This window comes from Arachis stenosperma, chromosome 9 (assembly GCF_014773155.1).
Source record: "Arachis stenosperma cultivar V10309 chromosome 9, arast.V10309.gnm1.PFL2, whole genome shotgun sequence".
NCBI lineage: Eukaryota > Viridiplantae > Streptophyta > Magnoliopsida > Fabales > Fabaceae > Arachis > Arachis stenosperma.
This window is the reverse complement of record NC_080385.1, coordinates 139,159,889-139,172,453: the sequence shown is the minus strand read 5'-3', so window position 1 is coordinate 139,172,453 and position 12,565 is coordinate 139,159,889. Positions and strand designations below refer to the sequence as shown.

The following is a 12,565-nucleotide window of genomic DNA, read 5'->3' as shown; positions in this document are numbered from 1 at the left end:
CAAGAGAGTAACAAACTTCAAATTTTTGAATCAATCGCATTAATTGTTAGTAAAGTTTTCGAAATTTTTAAATAAAGATAAGAAAAAGATTGTAAAATTCAAATTAAAAATTTTCGAAAAATAGTAAGAAAAATGAAAAAGATTTGATTTTTTAAAAAGTTTTGAAAAGATAAGATTTTTAAATTTGAAAATTTGACTTGACTTATAAGAACTAACTAATTTTAAAATTTTTTGACTAAGTCAACTCAAATTTTCGAAATTTTGAGAGAAAAAAGGAAAAGATATTTTTTTTTAATTTTTAATGATGAGAGAGAAAAACACAAATATGACCCAAAACATGAAAATTTTGGATCAAACACATAGTGCATGCAAGAACACTATGAATGTCAAGATGAACACCAAGAACACTTTGAAAATCAAGATGAACATCAAGACTTATTTTTGAAAAATTTTCAAGAAAAGAAAACATGCAAGACACCAAACTTAGAAATCTTTAATGCTTGGACTCCAACAAACGAAAAATGCATATGAAAAACAAGAAAAGACACAAAACAAGAAAATTTAAAGATCAAACAAGAAGACTTACCAAGAACAACTTGAAGATCATGAAGAACATATGCATGAATTTTCGAAAAATGCATAAATTTTAAAAACATGTAATTGACACCAAACTTAAAATTGACTCTAGACTCAAACAAGAAACACAAAATATTTTTTATTTTTATGATTTTATAATTTTTTTGGATTTTTGTATATTTTTTTCGAAAGCATATAGGAAAAATAAAAAAAGAAATTCAAAATTTTTAATAAGAATTCCAGGAATCTTTCAGTGTTAGTCTAAAGCTCCGGTCCAGAAATTGGACATGGCTTAATAGCCAGCCAAGCTTTAGCATACATAGTTCAAGCATGTGAAGAGGAAGCCTCAGTTCAAAAGAATTTAGACATGGCTTTAGAGCCAACCAGGCTATAACATGCTTCATGAAATACTAGAATTCATTCTTAAAAATTTAGAATAATTTTTTTTCTAAAACAGAAGTAAAATTTTTTTGAAAGATTTTTGAAAAATTTTTGAAAATAAAACAAAAAGAAAATTACCTAATCTGAGCAACAAGATGAACCGTCAGTTGTCCAAACTCGAACAATCCCCGGCAACGGCGCCAAAAACTTGGTGCACGAAATTGTGATCTCTAATAATGGCATTCAACTTGGTATGCGCGTTTATAACTCAGCACTTTCTTCACAACCTCGCACAACTAACCAGCAAGTGCACTAGGTCGTCCAAGTAATAAACCTTACGTGAGTAAGGGTCGATCCCACGGAGATTGTTGGTATGAAGCAAGCTATGGTCATCTTGAAATTCTCAGTTAGGTGGATAATATATGGTTATGGAGTTTTCGAATAATAATAATAAATAAACAGAAAATAAAGATAGAAATACTTATGTAAATCATTGGTGGGAATTTCAGATAGGCGTATGAAGATGCTGTGCTCCTTTTGAATCTCTACTTTCCTACTGCCTTCATCCAATCATTCCTACTCCTTTCCATGGCAAGCTGTATGTAGGGCATCACCGTTGTCAATGGCTACATCCCATCCTCTCAATGAAAATGGTCCAAATGCTCTGTCACAGCACGGCTAATCATCTGTCGGTTCTCGATTATGCCGGAATAGAATCCCTTGATTCTTTTGCGTTTGTCATCACGCCCAACAATCGCGAGTTTGAAGCTCGTCACAGTCATTCAATCCCTGAATCCTACTCGTAATACCATAGACAAGGTTTAGACTTTCCGGATTCTCATGAATGCCACCATCAATTCTAGCTTATACCACGAAGATTCTGATTAAGGAATCTAAGAGATATGCGTTCGGTCTGAGGTAGAACGGAAGTGGTTGTCAGTCACGCGTTCATAGGTGAGAATGATGATGAGTGTCATGGATCATCACATTCGTCATGGTTAAGTGCAACGAATATCTTAGAATGGGGATAGACTGAATTGAATAGAAAATAGTAGTAATTGCATTAAAACTCGAGATACAGCAGAGCTCCACACCCTTAATCTAAGGTGTGTAGAAACTCCACCATTGAAAATACATAAGTGATGGTGGTCCAGGCATGGCCGAATGGTCAGCCCCCAAAACGTGATCACAGGATCAAAAATACAATCCAGGATGTCTAATACAATAATAAAATGTCCTATTTATACTAGACTAGCTACTAGGGTTTACAAAAGTAAGTAATTGATGCAGAAATCCACTTACGGGGCCCACTTGGTGTGTGCTTGAGCTGAGCTTGAGCTTTACACGTGCAGAGGCTTCTTTTGGAGTTGAACACCAAGTTGTAACGTGTTTTTGGCGTTCAACTCTAGTTCGTGACGTGTTTCTGGCGTTTGACTCCAGAATGCAGCATGGAACTGGCGTTGAGCGCCAGTTTACATCATCTAATATCGAATAAAATATAAACTATTATATATTGCTGGAAAGCTCTGGATGTCTATTTTTCAACGCCATTAAGAGCGCGCCATTTGGAGTTTTGTAGCTCCAGAAAATCCATTTTGAGTACAGGGAGGTCAGAATCCAACAGCATCAGCAGTCCTTTGTTAGCCTTCTTATCAGAGTTTTGTTCAGGTCCCTCAATTTCAGCCAGAAAATACCTGAAATTACAGAAAAATACACAAACTCATAGTAAAGTCCAGAAATGTGAATTTAGCATAAAAACTAATGAAAATATCCCTAAAAGTAGCTAGATCCTACTAAAAACTATCTAAAAACAATGCCAAAAAGCGTATAAATTATCCGCTCATCACTACTGCAGACACCGGTAGAGAAGAAGCCCCTTTTCTCTCTTCCACTTGAACAATATAGTTAAAATCCCCCATAAAATAAAAAGGTACTTGACATAATCCAGATAAGAAGCTCAACTCTTCCCACACAACCAGCTTTTCCTCCCTAACATGCTCACCACACACTAAACAGAAAGCACACCGAAAATTATTTTTTTAACGGCACTCCATCCACACATAACCACCTAGATCCTTTATAACAGTTGCTTATATTAAATACTGTTGTATCCCACATCAACAACAGTCTGCTAGAAGCACCTTCCACTCCCACAAACTCCCAACCCACTATGGCATTACCCTACAGTTGCACGACATCAAATTTCGTCACAACCTTTTTTTTGTCTCTATCAGGCCTAACATATGCAAATTAAACTTCTTTCTAAAGTTCTTCACCATACTCAATTTTCTAATCCCCGCCAACCCCCTAACATTCCAAGATGCAAAAATCATTTTAAAACAGTAGTACACACCTTTTTTCTATTTTTTGGATGACTTCTTCTAACTTTCTCTTTCTGTTTAGGCTGCTTTTTCTTCAGCGTTATTGCCTCATTCTGTGCCTGGAGAATCGCTATTATATCATCCTCCTCATTGTATTGCACGGCTCCAGATTCCACAGCTAGGTCCCAAGCCTTTCTATTTTCTTGTCTTTCTTAGCATTGCAGATCATCCTCCTCATTGTATATCATCCACTTCCTTAGCATTGCACCTTTTGCCTGCACCATACCCGTTCCACTGAACCTTCCCAACTGAGTCCCCCAACCTTATTCCAACCCCTACAGTATCACATCCCTATACCCCTTGCCACCTTTCATCAACCTCACCATATCCATCATGCCCAGGATGAGGTTCCCATCCATGGCTGCCCGCCACCATACCACCTTTGACCATCCACCACACCCAAGTCACCAGACACATTATTCCACCCCTCACTTCCATTCAGATCTGTTTCCGCAATAATGATCTTGCCCTCCCGGTGGTGCACGAAATTGTGATCTCTAACAATGGCGCTCAACTTGGTATGCGCGTTTATAACTCAGCACTTTCTTCACAACTTCACACAACTAACCAGCAAGTGCACTGGGTCGTCCAAGTAATAAACCTTACGTGAGTAAAGGTCGATCCCACGGAGATTGTTGGTTTGAAGCAAGCTATGGTCATCTTGTAAATTTCAATTAGGCGGATAATAAATGGTTATGGAATTTTCGAATAGTAATAATAAATAAACAGAAAATAAAGATAGAGATACTTATGTAAATCATTGGTGAGAATTTCAGATAACTGTATGGAGATGCTTTGTCCCTGATGGATCTCTGCTTTCCTACTGCCTTCCTTCAATCCTTCTTACTCCTTTCCATGGCAAGCTGTATGTAGGGCATCACCGTTGTCAATGGCTACTTCCCATCCTCTCAGTGAAAAAGGTCTAAATGCTCTTGTCATAGCACGGCTAATCATCTGCCGGTTCTCGATCATGTCGGAATAGAATCCATTGATTCTTTTGTGTTTGTCATCACGCCCAACAATCACGAGTTTGAAGCTCGTCACAGCCATTCAATCCCTGAATCCTACTCGGAATACCACAGACAAGGTTTAGACTTTCCGGATTCTCATGAATGCTGCCAACAATTCTAGCTTATACCACGAAGATTCTGATCAAGGAATCCAAGAGATATGCGTTCGGTCTAAGGTAGAACGGAAGTGGTTGTCAATTACGCGTTCATAGGTGAGAATGATGATGAGTGTCACGGGTCATCACATTCGTCATAGTGAAGTGCAACGAATATCTTAGAATAAGAATAAGCCGAATTGAATAGAAAATAGTAGTAATTGCATTAAAACTCGAGGTACAACAGAGCTCCACACCCTTAATCTATGGTGTGTAGAAACTCCACCGTTGAAAATACATAAGTGATGGTGGTCCAGGCATGGCCAAACCTGTTGTTCGTCGCCACCAGTGATTCTGTTCACACATCAACAGGCAAAGCGCCCAACGGCAACGGAATCAGACTCCCACTGCCAGCATGGTCCTTGCTTGACCTATCCCCTTCACTGTACGGCATCGAGCGACCCAACCGCCTTCAACCCACCGCGTCACCTAGAGCAGCTCCTTCCTCTGAATTGAACACATCATGAGCTGTCTGTCTCCTCCTTACGCCGGAACAGTCTGCGCTGCCTTGGAGGTTCTCACCACTATCGGCCCTCGTCCTCCCATTTACCCAGTCTTCAGGTCTAACCCTGCAAGGCCTCCGCTCCAAGTTACTAGCAGCCTGGTCCATCTCATGCCCCCTCTCAATCCCAGCATGTGGGTCGCAGAGCTTTAGGCCCAAATAGTTCTCCTTAGCCTTGGTTAGCATACTTTGGGCCCTAAAACTATTAAGAACATAAGAGATCTCACTAGGACCCACACTCCTAAAACTACTAGTGACATCTACTTCAACATCCACCCGCCCCCTAACAAAGTCCCACGACATAGTTCTATCTGAATCAGCATCCGCACCATTAGCTAGGGGATCCCGCGATAGCAGCCTTTGTCATATTGAGACCGAAATCCTTGATTGTAGCCCTTACCATTTTAGAATTCAAAAATTCGTTACTCCACTCATTCAAATCTTTCGGGGATATTACAACTCTACCCTTCATCTGTTCTTCCTCCCTTATCGTCCGCATCATCAACTCTGCTGCTGCATCCCAACTTTCCAGCTTCTCGTGACGACATAGGTACGGCTCCCAACGCAATAGCAAAACCTCCTCCAATAATGATAAAATTACATGAATACTTATATCTAATAAATAAATATTATTTATGATGTTTGTTTTTTATTTCTTTTGTAGCCTCAACATTTCAAAAGTATTTAATAATATCCCAACTTTTAAACCAGCAAAAATAACAATAACGGCGTATATATATAACCCTCGGTATAGCCAAAATAATATTGAGGTTTTTTTGAAATTTTTGAAACATAAATATGACAAAAAAAATTACAAATAATATTAATACTCAAACCTTGAAGATAAAATAATGTTTTATACTTTAAAATATTATTAATAAAATTATTCAATTATATATATTTAATTGAGTCTTAAATAATTATAAATTTTATTAATTACTTCTATTTCCCCATTAAATAATAGAAGTAATTAATGGAATGATGATTGTGTAGTCTGGTGGAGGATGATCAAGAAAAGGATTTTACATCAAAATTAAATAAAACTAAAAGGGTCTTTTGCGTCAAATTGTTATTATTGATCTGATGTGCTAATTTGCGATTATCATCATAATTAGCTCCTAGGGTGTTAGAATTTGCATATCTATTATCTACATGCTTGATCGTCCTTAATTGTTTTACTTCGGCATGAAAGATACACATCTCATTTGAATATTAAGTTATATTTTGTATTTGAATACATTAATTATTTTATAAGTAATTCTTTGTGTGTTTTGAAAAAAAAAATGCTTCCTTTTTCTTTAAAGTAGTTCGAGATATTTTGTACTTTCAAAAAACACTAAATAATTTTCTTTTGGAAGTTTTAAATTTATAATAACATAAAAAGTTCTAATAAAAGATGAAAGAGACTTTTTCACTTAGCTTCTAAGAAGTTTCTCATAAAGAAAAATTATAAAAATAGAATACCACTGAAATACGTCCTAAAATAAAATGTAGAGTTAAAAATAAAAAGGGGTGAAGAGACTAGTAGTGAGGTAGGGTATGGTGCCATGGGACAGAGGTAGAGCATGATTGACCATTGTCTATTGTCTATAATATGCAGATACTGACACGGACATAGAACACGATATAATATGAGATACGCCGACACGTAAATTTTAAAATTTTATAAGACACGAAAACACGCATACATATAAAATATAAAATATTTTTTAGATAAATCGTAATGATATTTTGATATTTTATTAATATTAAAATATAAATTAATTTTTTTAATTATTTTTAATGTCTTATTTTAATTATATCAAGTATTTAAAATTTTTTTATTTTAATAAATAATAATATATACTATATTTAAATTTATTTCAAGAATATATGTTAAGAATAAGATTGGACACGCTGACACATGATGGTATTTAGGTGTGTCTAAATGTGTTCGGAAAAAATTTTTTTACTTTTTATTAAGACACGATTAGACATAACACATACACGTGTCGAACAAGTATCGATAAATATTATGTCCAAAATATATCCAACACGCAGATACAACAACTTAACGAAGTATCCGATTGTAAAATGTTAACAATGGCCAAATTTAATTTTAAAGGATTTTGAACAATTTAGTACTTGGGAGCTTGGAGGAAAACAGTTGGGAGCCAAATTGTTAATTAGAAAGATTCGAAGACTACTAGGTTTCTCAATTTTCTTTCGGTTATACTTATACCATCAACGGAGTTTTCTTCATTTTCCTTTAATTTGCTAGCTCTTGTTTTTCTTTTCTTCTCCAACATGGAGATTAGTCTAGTCGCTTTTAACAATGTTAAATTGTTTTGGTTTTATCACATACAGTCCTTGTTTTGTGTTGTTCCTTTTTTATTTTATTTTTTTAAAAACTTTTAGTGCAAATTTAATATCTATTAAAAAAATGGCCATTATGGTGTTTATAAATGTTTCTAAACAATATCAACAAAATTTTAGCCCACGAGATAAAAATAACTACATAAATCGAATGACATTATTATATTCTGCTATAACACATCATATTTATAGCAAAATTGATTTACACATATATCTTTTTTGTTACTATTTTTCGTGTATGACATATTTAGGTCTCTTTATATTTTTCGTTATTTATCTATCGTTCATCTAATTTATTTCTTAATTAGATATTCAGCAGATTTTTGTTCTCCTTATATGTTAAAATTAACTAAAACGATATTTTATTATTTTTTTAATAATAAAAACTAGTTCAAATTTTTTATATATTATTATTTTTTATTCTATTCATATGTATTTGACTACTCATTCATCTAAGTATAATCTATATTGTTTAATACTAAATGTCATCTTGCTTCCACTTATTGCTGAACACTACGTTTTATATAACATAGTTAGTCTAATAACAGTAATAAAATTTACTTTTAAGTTACAAAGGTATTTTTTCACATATAAAACTAAAGATATTATTCTCCTACTTTGACCGACTTATTTAAAGCCTATGATTTACTACATTTTTCTTTATTTTTCTATTATAAATATACACAAGATATTTAAATCTCTTTATTTATACTAGGATGCCTATATTCCATATTTCAAATTGCGTATTTAGATCGTCTCTATTGTTATCTTTAATTACTTCTTTTGTTATGTTTGTCTACTAATTTATTTATCCTCATCTCTTAATAAAAAACGTAAAAGTAAAAATTTATGTTCATTTTACACTATATTTGAGTAGGGGTAGCAATATATACTTTATTCGTGGATACCTAATTCGGCTCTATTCAGATGAGTAGAGTTGTTAATTCGATTCATAGCGGATAAAATAGAGTGTGAGTAGTATTTTTATACGAATTGAGTAAGGTACGGGTTAAACTTCAATTCTATGCGATTAACCCGCACCCTATATATATATTAAGTAGATATTGAATTAAAGACCTCTCATTAAATGTAAAAAATTCTTAGTCATTAAAAAAAATCATTAATTGATAATTTAATTTTTTTATATAAAAGTTAGTACTATTTTAAATTATTATCAAGTTATATAATAATATTGCATCTTTTTTCTAATTCACAGGTAGAGTCGAGTACTCACGAGTTAAGAGCGGATAGGGTTAGCATTGGAATATTGTCAACGCGCAGATAAAATAGGATTGAATTTATATAAAAATCTCAAACCGCAGATAGAATTAGGGTTGACTCCAAACCATACACTACCATACCCATTGTAAACCCTATATTTAAATACCAAAACAACCCTTACTCATTTAACATTATACTCAAACTATATAATAAGTTACTTATGGGTAACAACCTAATTAATTTTAGGACAATATCCTGTTTGATTCTTATCATGAAAATTCGATAATATTTTATATTAATTATCAAAAACCTAACAAAATCCTCTCTTTCGTATTCAAATTTGGAAATATATAAGTTTTATAAATGTGAAATAATTTAATTTCCATCATATGAATTACCTTTTGGGATTTAAACCTATTCAATTATAATATGATATTTGTGATCATCGAGTCCTACAAATTAAACTCAGTTCTATAATTTCTTATTGATACCATAAAAAAAATTCAAGTGTATATATAATTGATAAATTTCATGAATTATATTATAGTAGTTTAGCCTAGTTCTTATAAAAGAAAAATAGTTTGGGAAAAGCAAGCTGAGGAAATTAAATGATGACGAATATCCATGTTTACAATAACAGGTGAAAATACAATATAGTTTACAAGGTTCAGAAATACATAATGGCAATGCTCACACATATATATAGTCTTTTGCAACGTTATGTTGGCATATATCGGGGCCCGAGAAAACGACGTCGTGCTCCCCACCCTGTCCACGCGCATGCGACCCCACCAGCATCTCAAAATTAAAAACCCTAATTTCCGAGACACTCCTCCAAAAGCAGTGCATATATTGTTCTTTCTTCATTTCCCTTTTATTTACACTAATACCACCAACAACCAAATTCAACATTTCTAAAATAAATTTAAAATATAAATAGTATTTCTATCTTTTTAAAATTTTCAAAATATTTGTCTTATTTACATTATAATAATATTTAATTTTTTCTATATTATTTATTATCTCTAAATGAAGAATAATACATATAATATTAGTTATATAAACTAAACTTATTTTTAGTATATTTCTATAAAAAAAAATTAATTAAAGAAATAAAATATGTGAGCTCCCTAAATGACAACACAGGTCTCATAGATTCACCAACAAAGAAAGAGATAAAGAGAACATATCATCTCTTCTCCCTTTGTTGTTGTTGCGTCAAACTGTGTTTTTGTGCTGTGTTGCTTCTCTTTGTACTATATCTTATTGTTAGATAGTGTGTCTCTACTATTTTTACAATTCTATTCTATATGCTCTGTCTCATCCATCTCTCTTACTTCTCTCTCTCTCTCTCTCTCTTCTTCTGTTTGTGCCCTCGTATTCACTCTTTGTGCTTGATTCTCTGCCCAAAAAAAGGTTTAATTTCGCATCTGTTCCATCTTGTATCCACTCACAGAGACTCACTTCTATCTTCTCATGTATACTCAATATAAGTAACCCAAAAATATTATTATAAACAAACCAAAAGAGAAAAGGGGAAAAGAAGGAAAAAAAAAAAAAAAAAGAAAGGTAGAGCACTTCATGATCGTTTGATCTTGAATTAATCCCTATTATTATTTTACCTATTCTAAGCAATTAGCCCTTAGCTTTCATACCCTTTACTTGATTCCCTTAGAATCGTTGAATCTAATTCTCTCTTCTCAGAACCTCTCATAATTCCTCAGCTTAGCTTTACTCTCTCTTCTGATTGAGTAAGAGAATCATGTGTGGTTGATTATTAGGTCTTAATTTAGATAGAAGAAAAAGCTAGAGCTTAGCTTGCCCTTTGTTTCTTATTACGATGAGAATTGAAGCTGCTTGGGTTTGACTTTTGCTTTTCCCTTCATGTTCTTCACTTAGAAGTGAAAGAAGATAATCTTGCAGCAGTGTGAACTGGTGTGGTAGTTGTTGATCATCATAGAAAAAAAACCTAGCTAGAAAGCTGGCTAATCCTTGGTGGACCGGAACCCAGGTGGGGTTATCTGGGGTTGACCCAGGAAACCATTCACCTGGCTTAAGCAGCAAGGGGCACACCGACAGAGCCCCCACAGTTGAAGATGAAGATAATAGGGATAACGGATCAGATGAACCAAGAGAAGGTGCAGTCGAAGTTGGAACCCGAAGACCCAGAGGTAGGCCTCCGGGTTCCAAGAACAAGCCTAAACCACCCATCTTCGTCACAAGGGATAGCCCCAATGCCCTCCGGAGCCACGTCATGGAGATAGCAGGTGGTGCTGACGTGGCGGAGAGCGTCGCGCAGTTCGCCAGGAGGCGACAACGCGGAGTTTGTGTGCTCAGTGGGAGTGGATCGGTTGCCAATGTTACCATCCGACAACCTACGGCGCCAGGCGCGGTAGTCCTTCATGGAAGGTTCGAGATCTTATCTTTAACAGGAGCGTTTTTACCTGGCCCTGCCCCTCCTGGGTCCACGGGTTTAACCGTGTACCTGGCCGGCGGACAAGGTCAGGTTATTGGAGGGAGTGTTGTTGGGTCACTCGTGGCTGTTGGGCCTGTTATGGTCATTGCGGCCACATTTGCTAATGCTACCTATGAGAGGCTCCCACTTGATGAGGAAGATGAAGGGCCTAGCGGTGGTGGTGGTGGTGGTAGCAGTGGTGGTACTGGAGGAGGTGCAGGTGGTGGTGGATCTCCACCACCACAGCCTCTTCCAGGGATCGGAGGTAGTGGAGGCCATCATTCGCTACACGCGGGTGGTGGCCTTCCCGATCCAACATCACTCCCTTTGTATAACATGCCACCTAATTTGATGCCTAATGGAGGGCAGGTAGGGCATGAGGCTTATCCTTGGCCTCATGGACGACCACCTTATTGAATTGGATTATAATTTGTGATGAATTGAAGGAGAGAAGCTAAGGTGTTAGAGATGTGTGATCAAATCAAGGTTACCTTCAAATGATTTCGTTGTTCGTCTCTTTTGTTGTTTCTAGCTTGAAGACTTTGTTTGAAGGATAGGAATTAATTAATGGGCAAAGATTTGAAAGGTTAGAGTACTAATTATATATAGTTGTGAAGAACTGTGAGATGGAGGCAAGTAATGTTTATTTTATCAATGTATATGGATCATGAAGCTTCTTTTTTTTCTACCCTATCTTTAGTTTCTGTGTTTTGGAATAAAAAAGATGATCATGGGCATCTTTTTTAAATATATTTATGAATAATTTAGTAGGTATTTTCATAACTCCAACTCCTTTTACTTCCTTTTATAAATCTCTTTGGATGCACATTTAACTTTGTTTATTTGAATTTCTTTATTATTTTATTTTGATTTATATTATTTTATGGATAGATGCACTTCGTATGCCTTTAGTTTAAATAAATGATGGGGCATCAAATGATTAGACTTATAACACATGAAGATTGGTGTATATATGTTTAGACTTTGGAGGAAATAAAGAATCATCATCATACATATGGGATTATGGTAAGTTTCTTTAACTTGTTTCCAGTCTTATATATTACACACTCTAAATAACTATTGGGTAGATATTACTTTGAACATCATCAGGTATTTTTCTTTCACCTAGCCTTGTAATAATTCTTGTCATACTTTCTATAATTACTGAGATCATCATGGTTAGGGTTTAATTTGTTGTGTGTAAATTAACACCAAGTACCAAGAACTTGTGAATCTGGAATTTTGGACGTGTAAAATGTTCAGTTAGTACAGTGAATAAGGCTTCTTTTATTTATCAGTTATACATATATATTTGTTTGTTTATATTATTTAGTCCCAATTGCTGCTTTCTGCGCAGAAATCTGGGAATATGATGAGTTCCTTCTTGTAGATCTTCCCCACTTGTTTGCATTATTATTAATAAAGTAGTTCCTCCTAAATATAATAATATATCTTATTTTTATATCATACTTTAATTTATTAAATGAATTTACTAGATCCATTTTTATAACCATTTAACTATATAGTAT

The 12,565-nt window shown here is 34.6% G+C and overlaps 1 protein-coding gene across 1 annotated transcript; it reads left to right on the top strand.

Annotated features, from left to right (window-relative positions):
• Nucleotides 1-10,421: 10,421 nt before the first annotated feature.
• Nucleotides 10,422-11,722, top strand: LOC130949987 (AT-hook motif nuclear-localized protein 20-like). Its single transcript, XM_057878564.1, has 2 exons — nucleotides 10,422-10,442; nucleotides 10,542-11,722. Exons 1-2 carry the CDS (start codon nucleotides 10,422-10,424, stop codon nucleotides 11,451-11,453), a joined length of 933 nt encoding a protein of 310 aa, XP_057734547.1. The 3' UTR covers nucleotides 11,454-11,722.
• The last annotated feature ends 843 nt before the right edge of the window (nucleotides 11,723-12,565 follow it).

What these genes read in the sequence shown, in the direction of transcription:
- LOC130949987 (XM_057878564.1), top strand. Translation starts at nt 10,422, where the DNA reads ATGAGAATTGAAGCTGCTTGG. An exon ending in TGAGAATTGAAGCTGCTTGG is followed by an intron (nt 10,443 to 10,541) that starts GTTTGACTTTTG and finishes TGATCATCATAG; the next exon opens with AAAAAAAACCTAGCTAGAAA.